Raw genomic sequence first — 23,594 nt, 5'->3', positions numbered from 1 at the left:
CATGGTGGCATCATTTCTGTTGCAAGCAACTGCATTAGGCCCAGTGTTGGCTAATAAGACATAAGGGGAAATCTGTTTAAGAAACTTCTAGAAAAGGATCCTTAAAATAATTTTTAAGACTCTTAAAAGAAAGACAAGGGAAGCTGAACTTGTATTGGAAAAGGTGAGTCTGGTCGTCTGGTCTCAAAATGGAGGTAAAACTGCTGCCTGGTGGCCCCTAGCCCTACTCCAGCTGTTGCCACCACCATGGAGCGGGTTGGGGGTGTCAAGGAGAGTCATGATTCAAAGGAACCAGAGCATTTGAGAAAACTTTTTATTGGTGGTCTGAGCTTTGAAACTACAGATGATAGTTTAAGAGACATTTTGAGAAACGGGGCACATTCACAGATTGAGTGGTAATAAGAGACCCCAAACAAAATGTTCCAGTGTCTTTGGTTTTGTGACTTACTCTTGTGTTGAAGAGGTAGATGCAGCAAGGTGTGCTAGACCACACAAGGCTGATGGGTGTGTAGTGGAACCAGACAGCTGTAAGTCTGGTGCCCATCTAACAGTGAAGAAAATTTCTGTTGGTAGTATTAAAGAAGATACAGAATAATATAACTTGAGAGACTACTTTTGAAAACTATGGCAAGATTGAAACCACAGAAGTTATGGAAGACAGGCAGAAGAGAAAAAGAGAGGATCTGCTTTTCTAAGTTTTGATGATCATGATACAGTTGATAAAATTGTTGTTCAGAAATACCACACTATTAATGGGCAGAACTGTAAAGTGATAAAGGCCCTTTCTAAACAAGAGATGCAGTCTGCTGAATGACAAAGAAGTCACAGAGATGGATCAGGCAATTATATTGTGGAGGAAACTTTGGAGATGGTAGAGGTAATTTTGGCCATGGTGGAAACTTTGGTGGTAGAGGTGATGGCAGCAGAGGTGGTTACGGAGGAGGTGATGGTGCATATAACGGATTTGGAGGTGATAGTGGCAATTGTGGTAGTGGTCCTGGTTATAGTAGTAGAGGGGGCTATGATGGTGATGGATCAAGGATATGGTGATGTTGGTAGAGGATATGATGGTTACAATGAAGGAGGAAATTATGGCGGTGGTAACTATGGTGGTGGTGGTAACTATATTGATTTTGGAAATTACAGTGAACAACAGCAACCAAATTATGGACCCATGAAAGGGGGCAGTTTTGGTGGAAGAAGCTCAGATATTCCCTATGATGGTCAAAGTGGTGGATATGGTAGCAGAAGGTTCTAAAAACAGCAGAAAAAGGCTATATAGTAGTTCTTAGCAGGAGAGAGGAGGAGGAGGAGTCAGGAAAGCTGTAGGTTACTTTGAGATAGCTGTCCCAAATACATCAGAGAAACTATAAAAATCTGCCACAGAAGGAACAATGATCCACAGTCAGAAAAGTTACCTCAGCTTTAACAGAAAACTCTGCTTGTTCAGGACTGTCATAGCCAGTTTGCAAAAAGTGCAGCCACTGACTAATGCAATGTACTGTCAATTAGATGTACATTCCTGAGGTCTTTTATCTGTCGTAGCTTTGCCTTTTTCTTTTCATTACATCAGGTATATTGCCCTGTAAATTGCGGTAGTGGTATCGGTGGTAGAAAATTAAGGATTTTTTTTAATTAAAAAAAAAAAAAGAGTCCTTTTTTTCATCTATTGGAAATGTCTGCCATGTAGTACCTGGAACTGCTATCTTGCTACTACTCTGAGGAAGAACTGCAAAGTAGAGTAGGAGCCCTGACATAGGGGGCCAGGACCTTGCCACTCAAGATAATAAATCCTCTTATTGTTCAGTCTAGTTGAGACAAAGTTTCTTTTTGTTTTAGCCTAAACCATCCTAACTAATACAATATTTCATAAATATCCTCCTAAGCATTCTCTACCTAGAAATATACGTTCCTGACCTGAAGTTTCCAAGCAACACATTGCAGATTTAAAGAATGATGGCCTTAGAAGCTGCTTATGTGGCTCTGCACCTATGTATCTATCCTTAAGAGACCTGTGCTAAGTCTAACTAATGTTTAAAAGCATAAGGAATAGGGCAGGTGTAGAGAGCATATAGTGGGTAGAATTTTTTATTCTAGATAACAGGCCACTGTCACACAAGATGCAAAACAATTTCCACATACTATATAGGAGCTTTGGTTTACTCTATTCTTTTCCTTTGACAGTGAATATTTTATCATGTAGTACTTTCCTTTCTTCTATCTCATCTCTGCCCTCCTATGAGTAGGCAGGGGTGGGGGGGTGGGTGGGTGGGTGTGTGTGTGTGTAGATAAGAAGCATAAAGAAGGGAGAGATGCATCTGCCTAAAATCAGTCTTTCATTTGCTGTTTCAACACAAATATGAGTATTTTTCTTTAATTATGACTGCTGAATTGAAAAAGCCTTTGTTACACAATTCAACAGTCCAGATTTTCAATAACAACCTGAATTAAAGAAAAAAACAGAGCATCACCCACTAAATATCAAATAAAGATGGAGGAGTAAATGTGAGATTTTAACTTGTGACCCCTGTTCTTTGGAAAACGTCTAACTCTCTGATTCTGCATTTCACTGATGACCCTTCATAGATGCTGAGCTCTGCCATGGCCTGCCTTCCTACTCAGTGTTAATTAAAACCAAAGGATACTTTCGGCAGCTATCTTACTAGACATACAAGAAGAGGTAGTGGGAATGCTGATATGGATACCTCAGATGAGAAAGTGAAACAAGGTGTGGCAAAAATGACATTGATAATTTTGGTAAAACTGCGCAAAGAGGGTGAGTAGGGTTAGAGTTACAACATTCTTTCTGTAATTTCAGCTCTGCTAAACAACCACTTTAAATCAATGGGTCTTTCATAGTCTTGTCTATGTAGGGAACAGCTGTTTAACTTCTACTAGACAGCTGAAGCCCTGATGTCTGAGAGAGTGGCTGAACCTGCTAATAGCTGAAAGCAGCTGCCAGCAGTTCATCATCCCCATACCACAATGCTTCTTAGCAGAGCCACAAGGCTAATACACAAAGTACAGGTGATGGCCAGGGCCACAATGCAAAAAGGCTTAACAACAACAACAAACACAAAACTGCATGGACTTAACTAACAGCCTGATAAAGAAATCAGAATTATTTGGGAGGTCAACTGTTGTTGGAGGAATATGATAACTTTGCCCAGCTGCCTAACATCTTTTCTTCAAAACAACCTAATATATTTTTCCATCATCAAGGTTATTCTCCAAACACTGCTCAGACAAATATAGTTCAAGTTTTAAAATTACATCTTAAAAGATATTAAACATTTTTATATATTATATTTATGCCTAAGAAACAAAAAATTCCCATTTACAATAACACCAATCATGTCTCAACAAGTTTATACTGTAGGACAGTATTTAGAACTTGTCCATACTAATGTGCAAAATTCAAAAAACAAATGTGGGCCTGGCGCAGTGGCTCATGCCTGTAATCCCAGCACTTTGGGAGGATGAGGCAGGTGAATCACTTGAGGTCAGGAGTTCTAGACCAGCCTGGCCAACATGGTGAACTCTGTCTCTACTAAAAATACAAAAATTAGCCGGGCATGGTGGTGTGCGCCTGTGGTCCCAGCTACTCGGGAAGCTGATGCAGAAGAATCCCTTGAACCCAGGAGATGGAGGTGGCAGTAAGCTGAGATCATGCCACTGCACTCCAGCCTGGGCAACAGTGCAAGACTCCATCTCAGACAAAACAAAAACAGTGAACCACTTATCTCTACTCACAATATTAATCCACCTTCTCAGGCAGTTCTTTTCCTTAGCAGAAAAACTACATCATTTCCAAGAATTTTTACATCTATGTGAAATAATAACTTAGTTGACCTAAAAATAAAAACAGACTATCTAGCAGAAATATCTATTCATCTTTGAATCTTACTTGCAGTACATGGCAAGTATGGAGAACAAGGAAGAAAGAAGTTACATGAATTTTAAATAGGTTAATATTGTTTATTTTACATGCTATCTTATAAAAACATTTTTTGGGGGGGTGGGTATGGTGTCTGACATCTGTAATCCCAGGATTTTTAAGAGCCAAGGTGGGAGGATTGCTTGAGCTCAGGAGTTCAAGACCAGCCTGGGCAACACAATGAGAGCCAGTCTCTACAAAAGGTAAAAAATTAGCTTGGTGTGGTGGCATACACCTGTAGTCCCATCTACTCAGGAGGCTGAAGTAGAAGGATTATTTGAGCCCAGGAGTGGGGGCTGCAGTGAGCTGTGATCATACCACTGTACTCCAGCCAGGGCAAGAGAGTAAGACTCTGTCTCTAAAAAAATTAAAATTTTTGATTTCATGATTTCTCCGTACTTTACCTTCATTCCAATTGCCTGGTCTTATTTTTATCCTGTTGTAACTACTGCTTAGAAATGATCACAAATTACATTAAGAATCAGGGAAGATACTAATAAATAATTCAAAACAAGCAAATATTTCAATATTCTCTAAATTAATTAAAGAAGAAGGTTCTCTTTATATGCTTTCTTCTTTTTTTTTTTTTTTTTTTGTTAAACGGAGTTTCACCATGTTGGTCAGGCTGGTCTTGAACTTCCCGACCTCAGGTGATCCGCCCACCTTGGCCTCCAAAGTGCTTGGATTACAGGCGTGAGCCACCACGTCCGGCCACATGCTTTCTTACAGTCAAAATCTAAGTAAGTTTTTCACAAATTTTTATTTGTTAAGAAATAAATGACCTAGAAATATTTCCAAGTAGCCCCACACATGTTAGAAGTAGTTAAACAGAAGCCTACCTGTGAGAGGTGAAGGTGATCCAACTGGTGTTGATGGATTTGATGGAAAACTACTGCTGGTATGGTCAGGAGAATAAATCTAACCAGAAAACAAGAAATATAAATGTATCAATACGTGACATCACATACACAAATCCATTCACATGGAGTTATTTTTATAATCTAGTTGTCACCCCTAAGACTTCAGAGTGAAAAAATTTCTCATCAAGTTTTGGACTCTTTCATCATACAGAAGCCTTAGTTTAAAAAATATAATTAAAAAGTACATATATTCTAATATAAGAGGAATAAAACAAATCATATATATTTATTATTCTAGGGGAAAATAAAGTTTTTAATTGTTAGAACAGAAAAATGAGAAGTATCTACAAAGTTAACCAGTCCAACAATCTTTCTAAAATATACGGTCTAAATAAGTGGTATCCTTTAAAAATAATCACCTCAGAAAACTGTCAGTACTATCTTTCGGAATGGTCTTTAAGGACAGTCTAAAAGCTGAACAAAGAAAATAATCTTTTTGATAGTTACCCCTTATTTCTCGTTTAAAAGTTACTCAGTTTGAGCAACCACATTTTTGCCAATTTTAACTCCAAATGATTCACTGTTATAAAAAAATTAAAACTTATTCTCAGAAGATACTTTGTCACCCTTGAAGAAAGTGAAAAAATCCTGACATGGTTCAAAAATTGTTTCCAAGATGATTTTTGAATTTCAAACTTCAAATTTTTTGACTGAAAGCTTATATGACTATTTAATTAAAATCATTTCAAACAGGAATTAAATTGCATCAATGGTCAACGTCTGAAACCAGCTCTTCCTGTAGACCAGACACCCTAGTGCTGCTGCCAGAGTCTTGTGGCAGCCCTTAGATTGTCCTGGCAAAGTCGAGAACACATCCAGGTCACAACAGATTCTGGTGTGTTCTGCAGAGTACATGTTTTACAAGCAATATCCCACCCCATGGTCAAGGTAAAATAGGCACAAGTTCTGTCCCCTGCCCCCATGTCATAGGTCTTCTTCGAAGAGGATAAATTATCAGGATGCATAAATTTCGGTGTTCTAGCTTTAAGTTTTGTTGCAATACTTTATATGTATTTCATACTGCCAAAAATAAATGGTGACAGAGATTAATTCAAGTTTATCTAATTCAACAGTAAAGTTTTTTTTTTTTTTAAAGATGGAGTTTCGTCATGATGGCCAGGCTGGTCTTGAACTCCTGATCTCAGGTGATCCACCCACCTCGGCCTCCCAAAGTGCTAGGATTACAGGCGTGAGCCACCGCACCTGGCCCAGTAAACACTTTTTTTTAACATGCAGTCTTGCTCTGTCACCCAGGCTGGAGTACAGTGGTGCGATCTCGGTTTACCGCAACCTCCGCCCCTCCAGGTTGAAGCCATTCATTCTCTTGTCTCAGCTTACTCACTACAAGTTTGTGCCACCACACTCAGTAACTTTTTTAATTTTAGTAGAGATGGGTTTTTGGTACCTTGGCCAGGTTGGTCTTGAACTCCTGACCTCAGGTGATCCACCCGCCTTGGCCTCCCAAAGTGCTGGAATTACCAGCCTAAGCCATGGCATCTGGTAACAACAGTAAACACTTTAAAAGTTCCCTTAATCCAGCCATCAAGGGCCCGTCCCTAAAGGTCTCTTCTTCCTGGACAATCCAATTCTTTTAATAGGCATAATAAATCATTTTCTATCTTAGCACTTAACTTAGGGCAGACAAAGCAACTTATGTGGATACACTGTGGCCAAATATTTTAAAAAGGAAAACCACTTGTGAGTGTAAAAAGTCATCTGAGGCCAGGCATGGTGGCTCATGCCTGTAATCCCAGCACTTTGGGAGGCCGAGGCCAGTGAATCACTAGGTCAGGAGTTTGAGACCAGCGTGGCCAACATGGCAAAACCTCATCTCCACTAAAAATACAAAAATTAGCCAGGCGTGGTGGTGTGCACCTGTAGTCCCAGCTACTGGGGATGCTGAGGTAGGAGAATCACTTGAACCTGGGACCCAGAGGTTGCAGTGAGCCGAGATCACACCACTGCACTCCAGCCTGGGCAACAGAGTGAGACTCCATCCCAGGAAAAAAAAAAAAATGAAATCTGGCCACACCAGGTCAAATTACATTTTTTACAACAGTAACAAGCTTTCAAATTGTAAGCAGCCCAAAGTTTACCTTCCTTTGACTACAAATGGATACATCAACTTCAAATAAAATATGCCAATTTGTATAATGTTAGTGAATTATAATTGTAAATGCCTTTAAACATGAACTATCTCAAACTGTCAGGATCCGGACTCTGTATATTCCATTCAGAAAGCTATTTTGGAAAAGTAAAGCTATGGAAAAGAGTTCAAAACAATTTGGGAGGATACAGTAACAAAGAGGTAGTGTAACATCAATATTAGACTGGGCACAGTGGCTCACACCTGTAATCCCAGCACTTTGGGTGTCTAAGGCAAGTGGATCACCTAAGGTCAGAAGTTTGAGACCAGCCTGGCCAACATGGTGAAATCCATCTCTACTAAAAACACAAAAACTAGCTATGGTGGTGCACGCCTGTAATCCCAGCTACGTATAGGGTCTAAGGCAGGAGAATCGCTTGAACCCAGGAGGCGGAGGTTGCAGTGCGCTGAGATCAAGCCACTGCACTCCAGCCTGGGTAACAGAGTGAGACTCCATCCCACTGCCCCCAAAAAATCAATACTGGTATTTAAGTTGTTAAAGTTATTACCTTTTCAAACATTCATAGGCCATATGGGAAAATTAGCTTAGAAAGGTACATTTTTGTTCTTAGTGGCTTTCCACACATACATTGATTTATTTCAACCACATAAGGAAGGCCACAAAACTTAAACAAAAACATGTTTCAAGGTACCTTTTCCTTTCTTTTTTCTTTTGAGACAGATCTTGCTTTGTCACCCAGACTGGAGTGCAGTGGTGCAATCACTGCTCACTGCATCCTCAACTTCCTGGGCTCAAGCCATCCTCCCACCTGGACTTCGCAAGAAGCTAGGACTACAAGCCCTCACCACCACACCCAACATTTTTGTATTTTTTTGTAGAGATGGGGTTCCACTATGTTGCCCAGGCTGGTCTTGAACTCTTAGGCTCAAGCGATCTGCCTGCTCTGGCCTTCCAAAGTGCTGAGATTACAGGTGTGAACCAATGCACCTAGCCCTCAACATAACTCTTAATCACCGTAAATTACCATTTCTTATGTTCACAATTCAAATAATTACATTGTTTATGAGCAACTGATACTCATTTTTATGAAATGTGTCTTGACTACAATACTGGTAAGGGAGGGAAAGTTTGGTAACATTGATGGTGGATGGATGAGTGAGAAATATTCAGTTCTACGCAAAGCTGTGATTATTATAAACTAGCCCAATTCATGAAACAGCATTTTCTGTCACATCCTCCTGTTTTTGTATTCTTCATAGTGCTTACACTGTATTTCTAATTATCTAAATTTGTTCACTTGTTACCTGTTTCTTATCCTTTCTCCTAGCAAAATGTAAGCCCCAGAAGAACAAGCACTTTGATTAATGTAGCTTCGGACTCCACAACAGTGCAGATAAATGGTTAGGGTTCAAGATATAGATACACAGTTGTTGTTAAGAATGAACAGCATAATCCTTGCTAGGAATTTTCATTTAAGTGATACTTTTCAGTCCTTGCATTCGATAAGGTCCCTAGGGTCCATCTCTATTTTACTCTTCCATTTCCCTTAATATAGGTTTACCCAGAGTTCTAGTCTCAGTTTTCCTTCATTTGCCTGTGCTTTATCTCTTGGTAATAGTATTCTTCGTCAAATATCAACTATCGCATCCAGGTGAATGACTGTTACATTAATATCTCTTCTGCCGCATTGGATGCTAGATTTTTCTATCTGGACATACTCTTTTTTTCATTTCAAGCTCAGTATATCCAAACCCAAATTTTATTATCACCACCCGAAGGTACCCATCCTTCCCATTTCTAGTCTTCTGTCTCTTCTGCTTTGGTTTGTAGCACCATACTTATAGTCACTGTAACTACTCTCTCCTCTTTTCCTCTGCCACTCTACCCTTCCCTCTGCAGACACCAATACCCACAATTCTCTAATGCTTCTGGGACAGGCAAATGTCATAACCACTGCCATGACACCACTTTAAATCTTTACTTAAACATGTGGCTGGACTACTTAAGGTTTACATTTCTAGTTACTCCTCTCTCTTTCCATTCTATATATAATTGCCTGAACTACTCTCCTCAAAAACTTTTTCTTTTTTTTGAGACAGAGTCTTGCTCTGTTGCCCAGGCTGGAGTGCAGTATCGAGATCTCAGCTCACTGCAACCTCCATCTCCCCGGTTCAGGCGATTCAACTGCCTCAGCCTCCCAAGTAGCTGGGATTACAGGTGTGTGCCACCACACCCAGCTCATTTTTGTATTTTTTTTTTTTTCCTTTTTTGAGCTGGAGTCTTGCTCTGTCGCCCAGGATGGAGTGCAGTGGCACAATTTCAGCTCACTACAACCTCTGACTCCCAGGTTCAAGCAATTCTCCTGCTCAGCCTCCCAAGTAGCTGAGATTACAGGCCCGTGCCTCCATGTCTGGCTAATTTTTGTATTTTTAGTAGAGGCAGGGTTTCACCACGTTGGCCAGGATGGTCTCGATCTCTTGACCTCGTGATCCGCCCGCCTCAGCCTCTGAAAGTGCTGGGATTATTGGCGTGAGCCACTGTGCCCAGCTGTATTTGCAATTTTTAATTAACTAAATAAATTTGATTTGACTTTAAAAAAAAAAAACTCTCTAATGTCTCGCTTTGAGATTTCTTTGGGTAGTTTTATTTTGTGTCAAAAGCAGAATGTGGTGTCCCTATCGAGGCATGCAAAAGAATCTAAGAAAAGCTTGTGGTCTTTACTATTTCACATTATTTCCACTGTTCTTAAATTGAAGAACACTATTTTAAGAGGCAGAAAAGGGGTGTGAAAAACTTGTATTGTTATACACAGCACTATATGTTGGGTTTTTATTCTCCAAAACAGAGAGCTAAATATATCATCAAGACAGTTTGGGGACTTCTCCAAAAAAAATATAACCAACACCTCTTAGTGTACAGAATTAGAGCTAGCAGCCTTGACACCTGCCACCTTCTGCTGTCCCCACCCACCAGCCACGTGAGTCCAAAGACCTCTCCCTCCACCACCTGCCTCACATGTCCAAAGATTGCAGAGGTGGATTTAAGAGCACTGTCTGTGAGTAGCATCTCTGAGGCTTAGGAAAATACAACTAGGAAAAGAACCACAGAAATCTCATCTCTGTGCTGTTCTTTCGGATTTTTCCCTCTTTTCTGAAAAACCTATAAGCTATTTTGTGTGGTTGCACAAAATAGCCTATTGTTCCTCAGGAAGAGAATGGAAATGAGCCTGTAATGTTGAAGACTCCAAAAAGAGGGCCACCTGTCCCTCCAAGCTCCAGGACAGGGGTGGCTGTAACCTGAAGCACTAAGAGGGCACAATCAGGGAGACCCAGGTAAGAGTTGAATAAATAGAAGTGAATTAAGCAAGAGTCTGAGAAATGGCAGTGGACAATCAAGTGAAATAATACCCTCTTTCAGGAAGGGAATGTGGCAAATTTCAACCAACAAGACACATTTTAGAAATTGCTACCAACAGCTCCACAAACATGGAAGATAGCCAGAGGAAGAAAATGCAGACCTAGCTGATATGCAATTTGGCTTTTTCTGTTACCTAATTTGCCAATTCTTCCATTTCAAGTTACTTTCTTTTTCTTAAATTTTTAGCTCTTTTGAAAAAAAGAAAGACTATTATATTTCTCATCTATAGACATGTAACTGGAGCTGTGCATGTGAAGCCACAATTCAGAATAACATATTTCTCACTGTGAAACATTTTCCAAATGACTATCTTATTAATTGACACTATGCGACAATTGCTAAGTATAGGTATTGTTTCCAAATGCATGATGAGTGGGTGCTTATGGAATTCAAATACACTTTAAAACTATATAATGGTGTGAACTGTAGGAGCTAAATGCTTATGACAATGCAGCTATTTGAAAATGTTATGAAGTATTAAAAACATAAGTATATATAATATTAGTTTTTCTTTTAATTATTAAGCACTTAAGATAAAATATCTTAGTCAACTAAATTTTTTTCCAAGTTCAAGTCATAAACATTCAACATTTGACAATGCTGCCGTTTTAGCATTTGGTAAATGGCTACCTATTTGAGAGTCAGCATTTATTAAATGTGTTTTCAAAATTTTCTTTAGTGGTATATAATCTTTTGCTGTTGTTGTTTTTATTTTTGTGTTTATTTTTTAAATTNAAAAAAAAAAAAAAAAGCAGGACTCAATAAATGGTAGTATTTATCTTGGTATTTATGCAATGTGGGTCAGTAACAGGAATACCAAAGGCAAAAGAGCTTGTTATAAATATGATGCAATTTCAAATCAGTTTTATGGCATAAACTTTGAGAATAATCATATGGCAAGGATTCACTATTTCTGGGAATTAGTGTTGATGTACTAAGCTGTCCATATCACACTGTTAGGTGGTAGGTATGGGCTTTGGAGGGCAGAAATGGACTACCAATCTGAATTTTCCCTGAAAACTCTGTCCTTAAGAGTTAAACCAATCCCTAACCATGTCAACAACTGGTGAAAGCTCCTTTATATCAAGGAAGAAAGAGGTTACAATTTAGCATCATATAAGAGCACTATCTTTAAATGACTTAGTGAAATGCCCCAATTCTTTATGTAAAATTGGTGTAAACTTAAAAGAAAAAAATCACTGTGTAAACAGAAGCAGCACCAAAAACATATCAAGTATAAAAATGTATCATTTCTGGTATTTTTTCCAAAAGCAGCTTCTCCATCTGTATAATAAAAGCCACTTTTTCCACTCATCCATCCCATTCACTGGTTCTACTTTGCCAATTAAAGTGATGACAGAAAGAACTGTTATCATTACTTCTCCTAAATTTACAGATAGCCCTGCAAGTTACAGGACTTTTTTTTTTTTTTTAATTTACTTTTACTTTCATAAAAAGAATGTGTATGGTGGGAGAGGAGGAACAACACAACATTTGAAAAGTATGATAACACAGCCTTTTGGATCACAGGTCATTTCACTAAGCTTTATCTCTGAGTTTTTATTTTATTACCAAATCACAAACAAATCATATTTATTTTACAGAAATTGTGCTACTTTAAGTTCTAAACACAGGCTTTCTTTGGCAGAGTATTCTAAATCAGGAATATATTTCTTTTCCTACTTCCTGGCCTTAAAAGAACTCAAACACTAATGTTTGAAGGTAAAAATAAAAAGAAGAAAAAAGTCAGTCACTTAAAAAAATGAGGATAGGCGTGATTTAGAGTCTAGAGCCTAAACAAAGTAAGAACTCATTCTGCATGCAGTCCATGGTTCGCATACTGTTAAATGACCAATAATGAATAACTCCCAATACCTTCTGCCAGGCTTAAACGGTAATATGCCTCATTTTACTCCAACAAATGAGACTCCTCCTCCTATCAGTCATGGTCTGTTCCAATCAGCAGGGTGCCAATAAGCCAGAGGCTAATGAAAAGGGCTTTAGACAAAAAAGAAACAATGGAGTGCTCCCCAGCCCAACTCCAGAACTGTGAGCCCAATTTTTTAAACACTACAGTGCACATTTCAGTTAATCTTTATTATGCTAATGTTATTGAGTCTAAGGAACAAAGAAAGTTATTTCATGAATTACTTTTAAACATCAACTTCCCTGAATTTTCTTTTCTTTTGTTAAAGACTACTGACCATTTAACGATCCAGATTAAAACACACATAGACACACACATACACTCTCTCTCTCTCTCTCACTTTTTCCCTTGCTCTGAGGTAGAAATCAAAACATAAATTATCACAAAGAAGTCTGATATAATCAACAAAGTTAAACAGTCTTCTTGTTTGATCTCCTCTAAATTAAAGACCAAGTGTTTTGATATGGTATTAGGCACTGAAATAAACCAGATGTTTCTTCCTCTATATAACTCTCCACGGGCACAATCTTAAAGGGTTATTGTCTGGCAAATGTTCAGGGAAACACATTAGAAATGGCACGAATACCCAGATTTTCCTTTCCATCTACCCTAGTTTTTTTTTTTTTTTTTTTTTTATCTAAACTAATGCATAATCCACAGGGCTTTGGGAACTTTGTGTAAATACTCTCATGTACAATTCTCTTTCTTGCTATCCTGAGATTAAGACCACAATTATCCAGGCTTAAACCTAAAATAAAGGAACCTTTGCAAATGCTTTATCTGGCCTTACATGTTTAATCACACAGTATTCCGTGTGCTCTTTAATACCTAAACTGAAGAACAAAGGTTGTACTCTCTGATGTTGCTCAACATGAAAGATCTTATAAGACATATAACGGACAATTGGGGAAACAGAATTATTTTTTAATGACAATAGCATAGTGTTTCCCCATCTAAAACTAGATACTATATTAAAAAGTCACATTCTAAGGAACTTAAAATTTTAAAATAGTCATAGTCACCATTTCAAAAGATCTACAATACCTGACATAAAATTCTGATACGCATGTCAGACTCAAACGTAATCCTCATTAAGTTCCTTCTCCTCATCTCTTCTAATCCTTCCTATCCCCAGATAATGTAATGTTTTTCTTTTTCAGTACATTTTAAGTGCGCTAAACATATTAAAGTGAATCTGAGTCTGTAAGGAAAGTTAGAAAAAGAATGTATTTGGGGAGGTGTCTGGCTAGGAAGTGGGAAAGCAGATGCATTGAAGGAAAGGATTTGAAATGTGCAGACTATGGCATGCAGTGATGGAGCAGATGGAATACATCACCGTCAGCTATGACAGAAATGATTTATGGAATGACCTGGCTGCTCCTGCGTAGTAACAACACAGGATGACAGAGCTGAGTTTCCATGACAACCAAAGCCCACCCACTAACTATATTAAACATTTCTTCACTGGATTCCATTCACAGTGAATTTCAGTATTCTCCAAATGCCATTTTGAGTTAGCTAGTATGCTGTTCATATTATGGGAAGATACTCAAGGGTGTGAACGAAGGGCCAACAAAATTAGCTTGAAGGGCCACAGAGAACATCACAAATTCTTGCCTGCCTATATGCCAAGGCTCCCTGATAGAAATTTTTCTTTAATAAAATAAACAAATGACCTTTAAGAAAAGAGTCACCAAAATCAAGGTTACATTTTTAAAAATTACCTAGCACTGAAAGTTCAAACGTTATTTGTCTTCTTACATGTGAAATATCTGTTACTGGATTTTTCCAGAATCAGGAGAAGGAATATGGCAAGCTAATCAGATTGCCATATTGACTTCTCAGATTAAATACAGAATAAAATTGCCTGGGGACTTCTCAGATTTCATATAGAATAAAATTTTCTTCCTATATAGGTCATTTTCATCAGGGGGCAGTAAGTTCAGAAAAGGGTGAGGCATTTTTCTTTCATTCTCATTAATACCCAGTAAGACAGTTACCATTAGCACTGCAGTTTCTGCATGTATGGAACAGTGTTTAGAACAGGGTCTGAAGCTGGTCTCATCAGGGTTCTAATGTATATGGGCTTTATCCATGCTAGCTCATGATCCCCCTAGGGCAAGCTGCTTAATCTTTCTGAGCTCAAGTTACTTAACCTTTTAAACCCTAGTTCCTCATCTGTAATGTGGGGATAACAATGCCAACCTTACAGGGCTTTCTTGAGGATTATATGAAACAGGGCATGTAAATGCTTAGTATAGAGCCTAGTACCTAGTAAGCACTCAAATTATAGCTGATAAATTGTGTGGGTTTTGTTATTATCATTACTATTATCATTATATGATCCAAGACGGAATTCAACAAACATTCACTGAGCTCCATTTTGTGTGGGACTCTACTATGTAGCAGATGAGTGTGACTTGGCTTCATTTTCTAAAAAGCTAGTACTCAGCTGTAGAGAAAAGTTTATTTACTTAAATAATACACAAAGAGGTTTATCTCCTTAAATGTTCAACAGTTGCTTCCTACCACTCAGGCCTTAAAGTGTTCTACATTCTCCATGAATGGCAACAAATGTATATGACAGTTAATTGCACTTCAGAAAAAATAAAAGACAATTCTGTGGGAATTCTAAGCATAGTGCTTAGAAAAAAAGAAAAAAAAATCATCTAAAGTAAAATTTTAGGAAGTGCAAAGCACAAGTGCTTCTTTTTAATAATTAGATTTGAAATCATTACAAAAATTTTACAGATTTACTGATAAATGCTCTCCCTTCTAGCTTTAGCATTCCCAAAGAAGAGTTTTTAATCTTAATGTCTTAAGAATCAGATACTAAAACATAATCATTGCTTTGATATTAATGCCCTGATGTGATGTATGTAAACTAGTTGCTCAAGAAAATACTATCAGATTCCTTCAAATCAGTTTTATTCATTTTAGCATGAATTCTTCAATGATGTAGCTTTTTTGGAAAGAGGGCTCTCATTTCCTATCCCCTGAGTAAATCAGGTGAAAGTGACTTAAAAAAAAAAAAAACCATAGAGTACATAAAATGATTCTGATCTTGGAAAACCTTCTCATAAAGGCATTTCATCCTCTGGATCAGAATACTGAGTTATCTTTTGTGGTTCCACTTGACTTATTTTAATGGGTCACTTACTAAGTATGTATTTAGAAGAAACAGATTTAATGATTAATCTTAGCAGTTTGTGCTTTAGATGGCTTCTTTTTCCTCTTATCAGCATTTGCTGTACCATACGCACAGCATTTAAGGACAAGCATCAATACAAAAAGAGAATAACTCTAAATGTGTAATGAAATTGATCTTGTTACATCTATACTCTTTAGACACTTATCACCTACAAAATCTAATCACTGTATTCAGCAGTGTAAAATTCATTCAGCAGAATGTGCAAAATCAATACTCACAGATGCCAACGCCTTTCCAAGTGCATCACCTGTCTGTGAGCTTCCAGCAGCATTCCCTCTGGTTCCTAGATATTTTATAGAGAAACAAATTAAGAATGTTAGCAGCAAGAATGCTATTTTAGCACTCTGCCATTATTTTAAGGGTATTCTCTATTGTCATCTCATATCTGTTACAATAAACTAGGAAATACTCTGCATGTGTTGTACTTACTAATAATAAACTAAAAATGAGTTTCTTACCAGTCTCCATATTGATGAAAATAAAAAAGCTTCTTGTCTTCCTGCCTTTCATTTTTAAATTCAACACAAAAAATATATTGAAAGAGGGGGCCAAGCCAGGTGTGATGGCTCATGCCTGTAATCCCAGCTCTTCAGGAGGCTGAGGCAGGTGGATCACAGGAGTCTAGGAGTTCAAGGCTAGCCTGAGAAACATGGAGAAACCCCCATCTCTGCTAAAAATGGAAAATCAGCCAGGCATGGTGATGTGTGCCTGTAGTCCCAGCTACCTGGGAAGCTGAAGTTGGGGGATGGCCTGAGCCTGGAGGTGGAGGTTGCAGCCACAGAGTAAGAGAGCTGAGAGAGAGAAAGACAGACAGCAGAGAGAGAGAGAAAGAGAGAAAGAAAAAGAAAGAAAAGAGAGAGAGAAAGAAAAAGGAGGGAAGGAAGGAAGGAGAGAGGGCAGGAGGGAGGGAGGGAAGGAGGGAAGGAAGAAAGGAAGGAAGAAGGGAAGGAGGGAGGGAGGGAAGGAGGGAGAGGAGGAAGTAAGAAGGGAAGGAAGGAGGGAGGGAGGGAAGGAAGGAAGGAAGGAAGGAAGAGAAAAACAGGGGCCACATGTGTGTGGTGGGTCATGTCTATAATGCCAGCATTTTGGGAGGCTGAGGTGGAAGGATCACTTGAGGCCAGGAGTTTGAGAACACCCCTGGCCACATAATGAGACCCTGTCTCAACAAAAAGTAAAAAAAAAATTAGTTGAGTATGGTGGTACGTGCCTGTAGTCCCAGCTACCGGGGAGGCGGAGGAAGGAGGATCACCTCAACCTTGGAGGTTGAGGCTGCAGTAAACCATGATTGTACCACTGCATTCTAGACCACTGACAAAGACTCTGTCTCAAAAAAACAAAACAAAACCCCAAATACACACACACACATACACACACACACACACAGATATGGGGGTGTCACTGAAAATCCCCAAACTAGGTTTTAGGAAGTTTTGTCAACTCAAAAAGCTCACCTAGAATGCTATCTGATCCATTGATGGGAGGAGTGTGTGAGGCAGCAACATAAGGTGAACTGCTGGTACTGCTGCGATGAAAGCTGGACATTGGTGGAAGACTCGTGTTTATGTCTGTTGGTGAAACTGAGTGTGGAGGATAACTCTAGATAAGGAGGGGAAACAGATATGATCTATTAAATATATTTTCTGAATAATATGTACATATAATGGACAACTATGAAAACAGGTCAAAAAGAGCATTTACAAGTTAGCAGCTAAAGAGCGCTACTGTTATCATTTACTTTTTTAAAAGGCATGGTAAATGCAGTAAGCCTTGAAGTACTTCAAATTTCAGAAGTTTTGGCAGAATCAGATTTGACACTTGTAATCCAAAATGAAACAAAAGTGAGGACAGTGTTGCTGTACCCTATTCATGTGTTATAGCCTACCAAGCGGTCATGTGAATGAAGGCTGCCATAACTACTTTGAGACATGTGGGAAGTGGAGGTCCCCAGAATTCCACCAAAACCAGGCTGGCTCATCCCATTTGATGAACTCCAAAGGTCAGAAGAATTGTGGGTCCCATCTAAGACAAAAAGAGAAATATAAAATTTTCCTTAGCTAAATTTTTTCTTGTATTTCGATGATGCTTACAAAAATTCAAGGGGTACCCTCCAGATATTTTTCCTCCCTTTTCCAACCTAGTCTTCTACCCAGTTTTCTTCCCTCTAAACAGTAAAATTACTATTTAAAAGGAAGAAATAAACGTTTTAGTTAGAAAAAAGTATTTTAAGCTGTAATAGGCAGGCCATTATAAAAATCTTCAGAAGGTCTAAATTCTTATCAAGAAAGATTAATAAAAATTCCAAATTTGGGGATAGGCTAGATTTATTTTTAGTTAAATGGTATACTTATAAATAAATAGAAAGTTATAAATCCGTAACATGCAATGTGCATTATACCAAACACCTTGAAATCATGGAATTAAAAAGTTTCTCTAATAGTAAAACTAAGTAATTGATAATTACCATATCATAGTTAGCTTTCAAATGAAATGTGTCAGCAATGACTTTACTCAACAATATAAAGTCAAGGAATCATTTATGTAATAATTTATTGCTCCCATATATTTGCTTCCCATAGTCCAAAACCACAGGAAACCAAATAAAAATGATTTGCTAGACATGAATTTAAAAAACTGCAACACTTTTTCTCTTGAAAAGTCTTACTCTGTTCTGTGATAGTCACCCTTTTTTTGTATTTGTAATTCTAGGTATGATATGAATCCATAAATTAAATAAGAAATTAGAGTTGACAGCTTTCATACATTTAAATTCTAAAATGAACAAGAACAGTTCTATTCTTTTTTTTTAACTTAAGGCCTTATAAATTCAATTATTACTGGACCAGCACTCCAAAGGTTTGCCAGATAATTCAATTAAATTGCAGTCAGCAATAAACAGCACTGGAAAATTATAAAGCTAAATTTTAATTTACTTTGGCCAAAAAAATTACCTAAATAGGCCTGAATTCCTCTACAGGTATTCTCTTTCTTAATACTTTAAAATACTGGCTGATACACAGATGACTGCAGTAGTATTTGGCAACTGTTTGGTAGTACTTACCTTGCATAAAGAAAGTGCTAGCAAACATACTGGTTGGTGGCTTAGGAGATGGATAACTAGGAGATTCACGGTTGAAATCATCTGAATTTGGGGATGGTGCATATACCTTAAAATTAAACAGGAAATTTAATTAAAATGTAAATGACTATCATATTACTTATGTAAAATGAGTTCTATATGCTATAAGGGGCTTACAAAGGCCTATCAAATTTTTATGAAGGGCTACCACAAATGAAAAGAATACTGCCTAAATCCAAATAATATCAAATTTAAATACCATCTGTGTTTTTTTTTGAGCTGGTTATTAGAGAAAAATACTATTCCAAATATCTCTGCAATGCATCTTGGTACGGCAGTTACACCAAGTGACTGAATAAGTGTTAACTTGGCTTACCAAACACAAACCTCACATAGGCTCATGATTCAAAATCTGATGGACCAAACAAATGTTCTTTGAATACAGCATGAAATAAAATTTGGGTTCATAAAATTCATTGTTTTCAGTTATAAGATTCAACAAATAAAATCAAAATGAGACTGATTAAATATTGGTATCTTTGTTACAATTAAAAAGTAACTATCAAAGGCATCAAACAATTGTTCAGGAACTTCCTTAACTTGGTAGAGTTAGCAAATAAATTAAAAAAACATTTCAAGTACACTTTCAAATCTGGCAAAGCTTTAAAAAAATCTCATTTAATTTGTTACAGCAGTATTAATTTCCTTTGATAAACCCTTGCTTTAGATAAGCAAACTAGAAACATTTTGAATTAGCAAATGGCTAACATATGCATTTCTCTGGAAAACTAAATGGGCAGCCAAATAACCTTAATGATCAAAATGTGATCTATTACAATAGTCTCATAACTACTGAAACAAAGGTGGAAAACAAATAATATTTAAAGTGATATACAGTCTATAAAGGTAAACCAGGAGTCAGGAAGAAGGGAAAGGTAAGCTATTGTGAGCAGTGTGTGAAACAAACTATTTATTTTGTTTTAGTTTGAAATGATACATCCATTAAATTCAACAAAATAAAAATTTTAAGTGTTGATTGAAAGAGACTAACATTAAAATTATGGAAGCATGTATTTTAAAAATCATGTATTTGTTTACATAAGCATAGAAAACTTCTAGAATTACACACAAGAAACCTAACAACGGCTACATCTTTGGACTTCGAATTGGGAAGGAGGACTTTTATGTTCTTCTACATAATTTGATATTTTACCTCAAGCATATATTTCTATACACTAATAGAAAAAGAGTTAAGGAAGCACACCAAGATTAAAATGGGATCCCAATTTTTTATTTACATAAACTGACAATTATATTAATTTACTCTTTCTTGGAGGTATTAATTGTAAAGACCCCTTGCAAATTACCCTAACTTTCCCAAAACTCAATTCCCTCTTTTGTAAAATGGTGTTAACACAACCTGCATGAGGAGACTGATGAGATCAGATCAGATGAGATTATATATAAAATGTTTAGTACAGTGCTTTGTACAAAGTATGCAGGCAGTAAGTACTAGCCAATCGTATCATCTTTCATTCTAACAGGAGCAGTGATGTTGCTAAATATTACCTGTTCAATACTCAAATGCTGTTCCTTACAGTTTTTGTCTGACATGAGCCTAGCTGTATATACAGCTTATCCTAAATAAAAGGTTGCAAAGTCAATTTTTACTCCTCTTGCTAGTCCTGATAATACTATCACAGGTGATTTTTTTCTTAATGGATTGCCATTCAGGTTTGTTTCCTACTTTTCACATCCCAGAGATAAAAAGACACATCTACGGTACCTGAGATGTCTCGGACAAAATACAGTATATTCCTAAGAATTATCTAGAAGCATCCTCTAGTTTGAGGAATATGGCAGATAAAATAGTTGGGTCATTATACATACTAAACATACTTTTTTGGTTTAAAGCTATTTCACAAATTATTGTGTTGAAATAAAATAATTGAGTATATCCAAATGTGTCTGCAACGTATTGTACAGGCTGACAGGCAGATAAAGTTTTCAGGAAAGGAACTCTGGACTATTTTTGTTTAATCAAGTTTCATCTTCTAAACTTAGCCCTAGCTAGAAGTCATTTGTCCCCTTTCTATATACATTTCTTCAAGCTAAGCTAAAACCACGAACAACAAAAAAACAGAATTAATCCATAGACCTAGGCAGAAAATACAAAGAGAATCAAATTTAGAAGATAGAACCCGAACATAGGCTTTTTATCACAAATGTGCACTTACTATACACATCATCCTTGATATATAAGTATGAAATATAAAATAATCTAATTCTATCCAGGTTATAGACTGAAACAGTATATAAGAATCTCATACTTGATAATTATGAAAAAGCTCCAATTCTGGTAGGTTATTTCACACAAAGCACATAATTTATCAGTTTAAATTTCTATGAAATTTGTCAATTTGTATTTCTTTATCCTTATTCCCATTCAATTCACTGTATTTCACAAATTAATGTACTCACACTTTTAAATTTTGAAAACGGTTACCATTACAAAAGGAAGTAAAAGAATGAACTTTACTGATTTACAAATTGCTGTTAAATAAAAAAAATATGCTGATCAGATAATGGTTTATTGATGGCCGTCATGGAAAGCAAGAAAACTAAGATAAACCACACAAAGCAGAGAAGGGGACTTGCCTTCCCTTATTCAAAAAATTTGAAGTTGTATGGAGAAAATGGCACATTTTAGAGGTAAAGTTTGTTTTGAATGCTAGTCCTTTTAAACAGACTTTGAAAACAATGGACTTTTAAAGAACAGACCTTATAAATGAAAATGTCAAAAAAACTTCTACTATATTATTTTTGTACTAACACAAGTTCAAAATTTTTATCGTAAGAATGTTTTGAAATGTGACTTTCAAAGAGGTTTTGAAAGCATTTCTAACACAGGCTAAATAACTTTACTTTTGGTATCTTAACTATAGCTTGCAAAAACACAGATGCAATGTTATGAAGCAGCAGTTGTGCCAGTCTCGATTTTTCAGATCAAAGACTTCTTGCGGCAAAACACAACTGATGTGGTCTCAAAGACTTTATTAATTCCAGATGTAGGGAAACAGTCACCCAATTCCACAAAAAGAGCAAGTCTCTCTTACTTACAATCAGTACTGGCTACAAATTAAAACCAGACTGCATATGTCATCTGATCACCTGAACATAGATGCCAGTTTTTTCCCCCTAGTTAATGATCTAATCATTGGTTTAAATCCGAAGGATGATTTTGTACCATGACAATCAATCGTAAAATTAAGAGAAAGGAATAGGTATGCTTTAAGATTATTAAAATCTACCAGGAGTCATACTGTTTTAAAGAGAATAGAAAAAAGGTAAAATTAAGTAATTTAAGATGTTCTATTAAAATGTGGTAGACATTTTCTTTAGAGTTCTAACCTCCTTTTCAGAATGCCAAGCTCACAGTAGCTCTCATGGGACTAACTCGTTTCCCAAGCACTGGTTTCCCCTCTAAGAATGGCGCTAAGAGAAATTTTGAATATGGGGTGAATAGACAGTTCTAACCTGAAAGAATAGAATTGAAAATCTAACAGATACCTCCCTTTCATTATTAAGTCTGTTGAAAGGAACAAACTCACATTAATAATAACTTGAATGTCTTCATCATACTCACTAAAGCAACTTTTAAAAAGGGATAGCATACTTTAGGCATGAATCTTTACGGTTACTATTTGCAGTGATTACACAATTATCCTTGATATGTTTTAGTTCATACAACTAATTTGAGTCAAACTGGCATAGACAGATCCCTTTTTTCCGGCTCTGATGATTCAGTTTAGTCATATGGATAACCCCAAATTCAGAGCTCTAGAGGCTAAAGCTGTGGACTGTGCTCCTGATTTCAGTATGTCTTTGCTGTAATTAATATTGGAAACATTGCTGTGAGGCAGGGAGGCGTAATGACTTTCTGATATTGAGAAAAAATGCAAAGAAGCAGAGGTTTTTGCTAAAGAAGATAGTTTGTCTTTTTTATCTAGTTTCATTCAGTGATAAGACAGAGTTAAAGTGACTATCCATACTTAAAAAAATAGATCCACAGCCTGTGTGGTGGCTGATATTTTTTAAGGTCCAAAATGATGAAGAGATGGGAATTTTCTTTAGTATGTGAGAATAGCTATACAACCTAATTGAGATATCCTTCCACAGAAAATGAGAAGAATGCTTTATATGAGTACTGTACAACAGAGGTTTCTGTGATGACGGAAATGTTATATATCTATGCTGTACAATACAGTAGCTATTAATCACATGACTACTGAACACTTGAAATGTGAACAGTATAATTGAGAAACGTAATTTTAAATTTTATTTTAATTAAGTTAAATACCATTTGTGGCTACTGGTTACTATACTGAACAAGGCAGACTTAGATCCTTCTTACCCAGCTGTTTAAGATTGCATAAATTACTTTGAAATATATTCTAGATTTCTAATAAGTTCCAAGGCCTATGAAAACCAAAGTCAGTTCTAAAACCTTCACCTATTTTGGAATAGGAAAGTATGGAGAAGGTTATCTACTTTTCTGAACATGGTCCAACATAGAACTAATAACAATCATTACATTTGGGCTTCTATTAGATCTTTTGTCAAGATGGTTTGAATAGTAGTTCTCTTTAAGTTCCAATATGTTCAGTATCATTAAACACTAACACATGCTAATGTGGGCCTCAAATATGTGAAAGGTCTATGCCAATAACAGAAATTATATTCACACTAATTTACATCAATTTACCAAAATAACAAAACATGACAAAATTATTTGCCTAACTTACACTGACATCATAATTTTATAACAAAAATGATATATTCAGGAACATCCACTTACTTTATCTGGTATCTTATATAATTATATTTAGTATTAAACAATAAAAACTTTACAAGATCTAGCTAAGTACCTAAAACATGAAGAACAAAAAAAAAGGGGGGGGGTCTAGGTCAATGAAACATTAATAAAAGAATATCCCA

At 36.7% G+C, this 23,594-nt stretch overlaps 1 protein-coding gene across 12 annotated transcripts in view; it reads right to left on the bottom strand.

Annotated features, from left to right (window-relative positions):
• Positions 1-23,594, bottom strand: part of TCF12 (transcription factor 12) — a 370,574-nt gene that overhangs the window by 39,866 nt on the left and 307,114 nt on the right. For 10 of the 12 annotated variants that reach the window (XM_017513791.2, XM_017513787.2, XM_017513788.2 and 7 more), the window contains 5 exons: positions 18,579-18,684; positions 17,403-17,539; positions 16,972-17,116; positions 15,739-15,803; positions 4,777-4,855 (listed from right to left, as the gene is read on the bottom strand). In XM_017513791.2, the coding sequence (XP_017369280.1) occupies positions 4,777-4,855; positions 15,739-15,803; positions 16,972-17,116; positions 17,403-17,539; positions 18,579-18,684 (532 nt within the window). The remainder of the gene's footprint in view (positions 1-4,776; positions 4,856-15,738; positions 15,804-16,971; positions 17,117-17,402; positions 17,540-18,578; positions 18,685-23,594) is intronic. The other 2 variants (XM_017513796.2, XM_017513797.2) reach the window with 1 other exon arrangement.

This window comes from Cebus imitator, unplaced genomic scaffold, assembly GCF_001604975.1.
Source record: "Cebus imitator isolate Cc_AM_T3 unplaced genomic scaffold, Cebus_imitator-1.0 Scaffold501, whole genome shotgun sequence".
Taxonomy (NCBI): Eukaryota; Metazoa; Chordata; class Mammalia; order Primates; family Cebidae; genus Cebus; species Cebus imitator.
This window is presented reverse-complemented; position numbering and strand designations above follow the sequence as displayed.